The sequence below is a fragment of the Protobothrops mucrosquamatus genome, unplaced genomic scaffold (assembly GCF_001527695.2).
Source record: "Protobothrops mucrosquamatus isolate PMUCROS unplaced genomic scaffold, P.Mucros_1.0 scaffold_194, whole genome shotgun sequence".
Lineage (NCBI taxonomy): Eukaryota > Metazoa > Chordata > Lepidosauria > Squamata > Viperidae > Protobothrops > Protobothrops mucrosquamatus.
In genome coordinates this window covers 133,958-143,805 of record NW_015386270.1, presented here as the reverse complement: position 1 = coordinate 143,805, position 9,848 = coordinate 133,958, and the positions used below count along the sequence as shown (strand labels likewise).

The window sequence follows — 9,848 nt, the reverse complement described above, 5'->3', positions numbered from 1 at the left end:
AAGCCGAAGAGGTGTGTTTGATCGCTGTGATTGGTCGTCTGGTGCGCAGGCGCATTGCTTTACAAAGGGGGAAAAAAATAAATAAATAAATGCTAATTGAGAGTCCGTAATGGCGGCGGCGCTGAGGAGGCTACGCGGAACGGAAGTGGAACGAGTTCGGCCTGAGCCGGAGCCTCCGCCGCCACCGTGGGGCACGGCACCTTTTGGGTGTGCCCAGCACCGCGGCAGCGGGCAGAGACCTGTTCACGGCGGCTCCCAGGTAACGGCCCAATTCATACTCTTTTATTTTATTTTTTTTCCCTCTTCCAATTATTAACGCTATATTACGTAATTGACCCCCTCAGGCCACCGTCTGCGTCTCCTTTGCCCTAACCCCCCCCTCCGAGGTGCTACCACGTGCTTCTAGTCCAGGGATAGGCAACCTTGGCTCTTTTATGACTCGTGGACTTCAACTCCCAGAATTCCTGAGCCAGCCTTGCTGGCTCAGGAATTCTGGGAGTTGAAGTCCACGAGTCATAAAAGAGCCAAGGTTGCCTATCCCTGTTCTAGTCTGTTGCGTCTACTTTGAGAAGGAAGTGAGACGATGAAGCCAAGTCCAGTTTGCTCATCTCGTTATTCCTCCTCTCCGCATTTTGGGTTTTTTTTTTGGGTAAATGATTGTTTAGCTAACTCTGGCTGATGCATTCCTCCTGCATTCCTCCTCCCGCACCGAGTGCACGCACGCCGGAGCTGAGCCATAACCAAACCTTCCCTTGGTTTGGCTAAGAAAAAAAGGGGGAAAACATACTTCCGGGTTGGCTAGAAGTTAAGAAAATGGTAAGTCCTATAGGAAATGTCATCTTCTGGTTTCTATCTAGAATTTGTTGTCCTTGTCTGTCCCCTCTGCACCCCCCCCACCCCAGGAAAACTGTACAGGTTTTAATTCTTGAAAAATGGAGCCCAGAGACTTGGGAAATGTTCTTGGAGGATGCTTTTTTTTTTTTCTATATTGGAAAAAGACTTGCTGGCTAACACATTCAACGTTTAGAGGAGGGAGGCACCGCTGCATAAATCTGGGGGGAAACCGTAAAATAAAGCAACTCCGTTTTGTTTAGTCTTTTTAGGGCTGTGTACAATAAAATGTTCCACGCTCTCTCTAACAATTCTGTGTCATGAAGGTAGGCTCTGAGAAATTATTAAGTGCCTTAAATGTTTTGTATTCCTAGAAGGTTCTTTCATTGATGGTTATGTTGCGTGGCAAATAGAGCTTATTTCCAAAGCTTGGGTGTGATTAGCCGGCTCCTTTGTAGAGTAGTTGTTTTTCTGTTTTTGAACTTGAGTCATAGCCTTCAAAATATTGAAGCAGATTCAAATGGGGTTTTAAAAAGTAGTAGTTCATAGTGGTAGTATTGTGTAAAAGACACTGTTTAGAAGCAAATGTTTTTAGTTTATTATAGCCTAGCTTTTTCCCAGCTTAAAAATTGAGATTGTAACAATAAAGGATTTACAAAAGAGGGATAAAGATTCTGATTGAATAACAAAGAAATCCTAAGTCTAAACTGTGAACACTTATCTAATATACTTTAACACCTAGAAAATTCTTAGCAACAAGGAGGGGGTATGATCTGAATTTCTATTTCTTAGGAGATTAGTTTTAATACAAACAACTGGCAGGAGATGTGCCTCCAATTAGAGATGAGATAGCCTTAAGCATCAGTTAGTGAAACTAGTGAATGTAATAGAGCAATACAATGTTATTACTATAATCCTTGACACCTTATTTTAATGTTGGAATAGAAATAACTTTAATGCGTTTTAAAACTCACATATTTTGTCTTATTAACTTCTTCTGGGAAAGCATTTTAGTCTCTGAAATTTTAAGAACTAAATTAATATGCTTCCAGTTAAACCACATTGAGGAGAGATGACAAACTATACTTGCATTCTGTAAATTCTTGGACAGTTTGAATAAGGCTGTGAATAAGAGTTTCAGGCAAAGATTTTAATTAGTTTGATTGCTGAAGAGAGATTTAAGATAAAGCCTGCTTTTTGTTAGTCACTCCTGGCAGCCGGTCAGTAAATAGTAAGCCTAAGTGTAAAAGGAAAGGTGTTCCCTAGGTGATTATTAAATAAAACATACCTAGGTTTACCAATGTTATTTTTAGTGCATCACAAATGCCAACAGATATTAAAAATGTAAAAACATAATGATTCCAAATTGTGTTTTGGTATCACTGTATAGCTCAATCAGTGAAATAGGTCCTGAAAGACTTTGATATTTTGCTACTGATGGTTAAAGATTACCAGTGCAAAATATCTAAGTTTAAACAGTTCATTAAGGAGCCTCATAAAATATAAGGTGGAAATTGTATTGGTTAAAGAAAAATGGATAGGAGCTGAGACTGTTTTCCTTGAGGAAAGAGGATGGTACTTTTATAAACCTGTATTTATAATTCTTGATATTTTGTGCAGCATCTTAACTCTTCCATTTCTAAAAAAAATACGGATCAGTCTCAACATCTATAAGAGTAAATGGAAATCCACAAAGTTTATGCAATAGTAATTTGGTTGGTCTTTCAGAAGGCACTAGGCTCTCTTTTTAGAGGATTTAGGATTACTATCTGAATCACTGTTATATACAGGTAGTCCTCGATTTACAACAGTTCATTTAGCGATTGTTCAGACATTGTTTTTCACGCTTATGACCATTGCAGCATCCCCATGGTCACAGGATCAAAATTCAGACGCCTGGCAACTGGTTCATATTTATGACGACTACAGGGGATCAGTTTTTGAGGCCTTCTTTCAAGCAAAGTCAATGGGGGAAGCCAGATTCACTTAACAACCATGTTATTAATTTAAGAAATGCAATGATTCACTTAACAACTGTGGCAAGAAAGTCATAAAATGGGCCAACACTCGCTTAACAAATGTTTCACTTAGCAACTTAAATTTTGGGCTCAGTTGTGATTGTAACTCAAGGACTATCTGTATTTGAAATAAAGATACCATATGAGTGACTTATTTGAATCATAAATACATTTTAGATTATCGTACTTAGGGTATGCTTAAACATTTCTAAGCTTGTGTTTAGGTATTGTTTGGATCCATATTGGTTATTCCGATATGTTTCTTATTTATACCTCTTGTCAATTGAAAATTACAGATTTTCTAGTCGTTGCTTGGAAGAAACCATTGTTATGTAATCACTATTTCCAGATCATTCCTATCAGATTATTATAATGTCCTTACATGAATGTAGTATGTAGACATTTACCTAACACCACAAGTTACTAACTCTTTGTGTATTGTAATGATCACCCGACAGATGAGCTAAGCTTTAAGGTGTTGTAAAGCATTTCAGAAATGTAATACTGGAAGTTCTGTAGAGCAAAGGACTTCATTCACCTGTTCTCTGATTCTCTCACCCACCCAGCCCTTTCCAGGATTTGATTTTTACAGGTAAAATTGGGATTTGTTATTAATCCTAGCAGTGCACGTTCATATAAATATAAACAGTCTTGCATTATGAAAAACGAAGTCCTGCTCTTTCCATTCCCTGATATAAGCTTGAAAAGACTGGAAGGCTTCTATTCTACAATATGCTCATCCTATTTTTGCCCGTGGTTGTGAGTCTTAAGGTATCATCAATAAAACAAGACTTCCTTGCCTGCCTGCCAGTCACCACTTGAAATATATATATATATATATATATATATATATATATTCTTAAACTGTTCCACGTTTATTAAAATGACGTCATACTCAAGTTATGCATTTATTAGAATTGTTGAAGCACATAGCAACACCTAGTGGATTTTGTTGGACCTCGATTGTGCCTCATTTAACTTGGCTGGAATTCTGGAATACACGGGCTGCAAACGACACTGTGAAGTTGAAAAACATCTTGGATGAAACTAGAGGCAAACCTCTTCTATATTGTAGCTAAGAAAGCTGTATCAGTCGTCCCACACAGTCATCAAGAATTGATCAAGTCAGTCCATTACTTTTTTTTTTATTTTAGAGGCTCCTCTGCTATAAGGATCTTGTAACAGAAATCACACATGTTGCTACAAGCAGATGTAGCAGCAGCAACAACCTACAACAAATGTACAAGCAGCAAATGTTGCTGAATTTAGTTTGGTAGCCGTGGATTAACAAGAAGATTGTCTCTGACCCAACAACATTCTGTTGAACTTCCTACTGATGGTCTGACATTGACCTTGATTGCAAAAGTTAGCTTTAAAACTATTCTAGAAATACTCTAGGTGTGAGCCTAATCACTTGCAGAAATTGAATGTATTGGTTCTTCCTGTAGGAACAGCCTCCTTATCCCGCGTATGCCCCCAACTACTGGAATTCATCTCCAAGAGCTTCCTATTCAAATCCATATCCTGTTGGATCAGAGCTTCAAGGCCAGGTAGAGTAAAAGGAATAAAGTACTGCATTTTGTCTCGACATGGTTTCTTGTAAAATAATTAAGCTTCTGGTTTGAGAGTCGGTAGTATATAACAAGATTTTAAAAAGGATCAAATTAAGTAATGCAGCATGTAAATTTTCAGAGGGTTTCTGCTGGGTAATGTCATTCTGTGTAAGAATTTAGGTGTCACCTGGGCACAAAATTTAAGAAGCTATCTTAGCACCTGAAATTTCACTGTGAATGACAGTTTGTAAAATCTATTCTAGATTGCTTATTAGCCTGTCATCGTGGTTCACAGGACTTCTTGTTCTACGTAAATCAGTTTCTTTTATATAGATGTATCAGTGATCTTAAAATCTTCCCAACTGGGTCATTTTGTTTTATTATTACCAGAAACAAGCAAACAGTAATAAATAGAACAGCTTCTTTTGCTATGGAATCCTTGGTGCTTTCTGAGCTTGGTTGATTGCTTGCAAACATTTCATTACCAACTAGGCAACATCAGTGCAAGCGAATGTGGAATTTGTTCTCTGTTTATATATAGTAGCTTCTCTTCTGGCAAAGTGGGGGTGTGGTTTTCTCCTTGATTATGGTATTGTTTTCTGCTTGATTGTCTGGTGTTAATCTCTCCTTATCTGGGTGTTGACTGCCGGCAGTGGATATGTTCTGAGGTTTTTTTTTGTTTCCTTCTTAGCTGTTTCACAAGCAACATTGTCTGTAACTAAAAGTTGCAAGAGCCCAAAAAATCTTAATAGATGTCATTTTGTTTACTGAGGCTGCTTAAGCAAATAATTCTGGAACTGTCTTTGAGTAAGAATTCTTGTCTTTAAGCTAGGCTAGCTGGTTCAAGTGGTTTCTCTTTTTGTCCTCCAGGGAATTGACTCTTCCTACACAAATGGTGTCTATGGACCTTCATACCCAGCTCCTGGGGCAGGGCCGCCATATCCCAGCCTCCCACAATCAAACACATACTATTCTTCAGAGCACCCTCCTGCCACTTACTCCACAGAATCTTCTAGCATATATAGAACTCCATCACCAGCATCCAACTGGAATTATCCTCCTCCGGACTATCCAACTGAAGGCTCCATGGTGAGGAGGCAGGTAGTCGGATACTCCCCTCCACAAGTAAATATCTGATATGAATCATTATTTTTTTTTGTGTGTGTGTGTGTGTGTGTGTGTGTGTTTAGCTTAAGACAACAAACACACCTAATCTTCCTGCCTCCTAGTCTCTCCCCAACAACAAACCTATAAGAGTGACTGGCACAAAGTCACCCATCTGGCTTTCCTGCCTAAACGAGGCCTGGCACTTTGCTCTTGGTTTGTAGGCCATATTATTTTATCCGTTTCAATTACTGCCCCCCCCTTTAAAAAAAAAAAAAAAAGAGAGATGTAGAGACAACACATCGAAAAGGAGCATTCAAATACAAATATTTTTTTTTAGTATCGCCTGTTCACCGCCCTGAGTCCCGTAAGGGAGATAGGGCGGTATATAAATTTAATAAATAAATAAAATAAATAAATGAAAGAAGGGGCGCACACATGGTGCTGAGAAGCATCTGCTGTAAAGTGCTGGCATGTGTCCTGATCATGAGAATAAGGAAATGGAAGGATAAACCATTGGTTACTCAGCTGTATTACACCCCGCATGGATGGACCATAATCGGATGTGGCCGTCAGAAAAAGACCAGGCCTTTTGAAGCATGAACACATAAGGGGAATGATTGTTTTTCTATTGAAGTATTAATTAGTGCCTTGGAAACACTGCTACCAGAAATGTCTTTTAATGTTTTATTAAGTGAGGAGTTTTCCTGGGGAGATTAAAGAAAGTGTCTCTCTACCCCACTTTTTCTCTGCAGGGCCCAGGCTTTCCGCTCCCACCCTATCCGTACAGGGATTGCAACCCTAGCATTCCACAGCAGAGGCCGCCCCCTCCTCAACCAGGACTTCAAGATGCAACTTGGCAACCCCCTGGTGTTTATGGAATACAGCCTCCCTATGGTTGGCCCCCTCCCCCAGCAGGGCAAGGGAACCAGTATGTTGCAGAATCTTGGCCTAGCAGTGACGTGTCTGCTCTACATCCCCCAAATAACAACCCAAAGGTATGTGGTTTTTTTTAAAAATACACAAGCAGTTTATCTCTTTCTGGTGGATTATTAATTCAAGATCAGTAACTCCCTTCTTTTCATCTGCTTTAGGATTTGTGCCCTACAAGTATATCATAGGAAGAATCCCATTAGATGCAACACCTTTCTGAGTTAATATTCAACAAGTATTGATATAGAAATATTTTGCCAAGAGCGTTTGGGCAAAATACTGGAGAAGTCTTGTTTGATCATAGTTGAAATGCTTTGATATTGCAGAAATCGGTAACAGTGAAATAAAGTTTTAAAAAGAAACCTAGTTGGAAAAGTAATTGGGGATGCTCATCTTTGATAGATTTAAAACTTGCAAAACTTCAGCGTAGTAGCTGTTCGGCTTACATGTTCATCTACAGCTTCATTGCTGTTTTCAGTTGACAATTTTGTATGTGTGTGAGGAAGGAAGCACTTAGCCAAGTGAGCTCTTACAGTCTTGTTTTTGGGAAACTTTACTATGCTATAGTAAGTATGCTTATATGTAAGGGTATAATTCTATACATATGTTGTATATAGTATGCTTTAAATGTGTGTTATGTATGTGTACACTTTGAGAGGAAGCAACTAAATTGTATTTTTTTAATGTGTGCCATTGTGCCCACAGGAAAAAATGACAATAATTGTTATCTAATCTAATCTATAGAACCCATAAAAAGGTCACCTAGGTTTTAGGCTATTGAATCATGGCATATTGTGATGTCATTCTGACAGGTTCAAAGTTCAGGTCCTATCCACAGTGCTAGAGCCTTTTTGCGCTGACATCTTGAGCATGAAGATCCTACAGATATGCAGAGAGGCAGGCTGGCAACATTGGCCACCTAAGGACCTGCTTTTGCAGCATTTTCGAGACAGGGTGGGGGGGAAATGGAATTGATAGAGTTGTTGAAATTGCTTTTTTTTTTTTTCCTGATTTAGGAGTCTTTTAGCCAAATGGATCAAGGAATTAACCAACATGGTTATCTTCCTGAAGCCAACAGTTTGCCTTCTGGGACCACGAATGACTACAATCCAGCACAAGTTGATGTTAAGCCATCTGCTTCTAACCCCAAAGTGCAGTATAGTGCACAGCCCCAGCTGTATGATAATGTACATAGGAAACCCTCTGTAATTAACAGTGGATCGGCTTCTAAAATAAACGTACAGCCTCCAACAAATGTGCAGTCAGGAATACAGAAGATTGCACAAGTTATGGAGGGAATTGAACTGTTGGAAGAAGAAGTGGATGAATTTGTGGGTAAAAAGACAGACAAGGACTTCTGCTTACTGGAAGAAATGCTGACCAAGAAGTTGTTGGAGCTGGACTCTGTAGAGACAGGTGGCCAGGACAATGTGCGCCAAGCAAGGAAAGAGGCAGTTTACCGAATCCAAGCTATACTGGAAGAACTGGAAAGGAAGGGTCTTTAATATGAATGACAGTCTTAAAATCCAATTCCTGAAATTATTACAGGTCTCTGGCTTTTCTCTTGACCTCCAAAGCAATAAGTGGGGATGTGCATTTTGACTTTAGAATAACAAGCATGGCAAGCTTGATCTTGATTTAACAAAGGGGTTCAGATCTAGAATCTACTATGCTGCTTCGCCCGTTCAGTGAATAAGAAGGGATGAAATGCTGGCCCTTGTTACTTTAAGGGTTTTGTTGCATAGTTTTTCCAGCTACAAGAAAGCAATCATTTGGCAAAAAAGAGGAAAATCAGAAAATCTTCTGGACCATCAAGGATTTCAATGAGTTATCTGTCGTATTTGAAAGGTAGAAAAAAAAAATATCTTAAGTTGCAATGCAGCACCAGTAAAGCCATGATTTAAGGCTCTTTAGCTACTCTTCCTGTGCATTATTTATAGATTCTTCCTACTTGTCATATAAATTGTGTAATATCTTTTGGGATATAATACGTTTTAAGTGCAACCGTGCTGATAAGCCATGCATCACTAGGGCAACCAAAACCCAGGCATTTTTCATGTTATTTCTCCTTTATCCCTCATTATGCAAGTATAATTCACATTTTTTTTTTTAAAAAAAAAAAGATGGGATAAGAAGAAGGAACCTAAAAGATGCTTGAACGGCTGGCACTTTTAACTAATATGATTATAAGGATTTGGGCCAGGAGAATTTGGTGATAAATGCTTAGTTGTAATGTAGACTTTATATGTTACAGTTGCTTATATTCTGGTTTAATCTGTTGCAGCTGATTTGGAATAATCATCTCCCATACCTGTGGAGGTCAAGTAAGGCTACTATCATGAATTACCAGCTCTTCGCAGTGTGTCCCTGGTTCAAAAAAAACACCCCCAAATGCATCTTTTAGGGTTTTAAAAACAGGTATTTATTGCAAGACTTTTTAAAGAAGAGCACTGCATAAAATAGCTAAAATAATAAAATAAATATTAGAAGTGTTTTAGTGACAACATCATACAATATATAAAAGATTTGTAAAACCATTTTGGAAGTCTTTCTGGTTGAAAAGCAGGGCATAGATGCTTTAAATAAAAAGACTACATAATGATACAGAAAACAGTTAAATATGGTATTGTACTTCCTGGTTTCTTGTGCCCTAGTGCTCTGAAATATCAGTAGCAAGAACTGATTAGCTGTAACATTAGCTATTGACTTTCCTTCCATAAATTTCAAAAGCCTAGATACTGTTTGTTGCCATATATGTTCAGTGAACTCAAACTTCCAAATGTTATACTAGCTGATAGTTTAAGGTTTTTTTTTTAAATATTGCATGGTCTTTTTCTGCTGTAAATCTGAAATGTTTATAAACTTTATAAAATCAGGATGGGAATATGCTATAAAGGGAATATAATTCAGCAATGAATAAAATGACCAAGAAGTTGTTGGAATTGGACTCTGCAGAGACAAGGTGGCCAAGACAATGCGCCAAGCAAGGAAAGAGGCAGCCAAATCAAACATCTGGGCAACAATTCTATTGTTAAACTATTGGACAAGAATGCCACATGTTCTCGTCTCCATGGTAGGAAAGAAATCTTCATGGAAAATTCTCGTTCTGTTTTCCTATTTTTACTTGTTCCAGTACTACTTATGTGAAAAGCCTTTCTGTGGTATAGAAACCATCATTTCATTTGTGTGATGGTTGTAATCAGGTTTGTTCTTATTCTCAGCACATCCAAGGAAATTCCAGTTAAGTTTTGTTCTGTGATTATTTGCATCAGTTCTCGGGTGAAGACCAGTCTTTGAGGCTTTCATGTGACACTAAAAGACAAGTGGGAAAACTGTGTAAAATAAGAGAACTGCGATTCATCTAAGTTGGCAATGTTAGGTTGTATGTATATGTTACTAAAAATCCCAC

The 9,848-nt window shown here is 38.4% G+C and overlaps 1 protein-coding gene across 1 annotated transcript; it reads left to right on the top strand.

Moving 5' to 3' along the window:
• The first annotated feature begins 97 nt into the window (after positions 1-97).
• Positions 98-9,054, top strand: BAG4 (BCL2 associated athanogene 4). Its single transcript, XM_015824719.1, has 5 exons — positions 98-259; positions 4,298-4,399; positions 5,273-5,527; positions 6,262-6,504; positions 7,456-9,054. The coding sequence occupies exons 1-5, from the start codon at positions 110-112 to the stop codon at positions 7,942-7,944; spliced, it is 1,239 nt and encodes a 412-aa protein (XP_015680205.1). The 5' UTR covers positions 98-109; the 3' UTR covers positions 7,945-9,054.
• The last annotated feature ends 794 nt before the right edge of the window (positions 9,055-9,848 follow it).

Coding starts and splice junctions, on each gene's coding strand:
- BAG4 (XM_015824719.1), top strand. CDS start 110: ATGGCGGCGGCGCTGAGGAGGCTACGCGGAACGGAAGTGGAACGAGTT. Junction 260..4,297: donor CTGTTCACGGCGGCTCCCAG/GTAACGGCCCAA, acceptor TTCTTCCTGTAG/GAACAGCCTCCTTATCCCGC. Junction 6,505..7,455: donor CCCCAAATAACAACCCAAAG/GTATGTGGTTTT, acceptor TTCCTGATTTAG/GAGTCTTTTAGCCAAATGGA.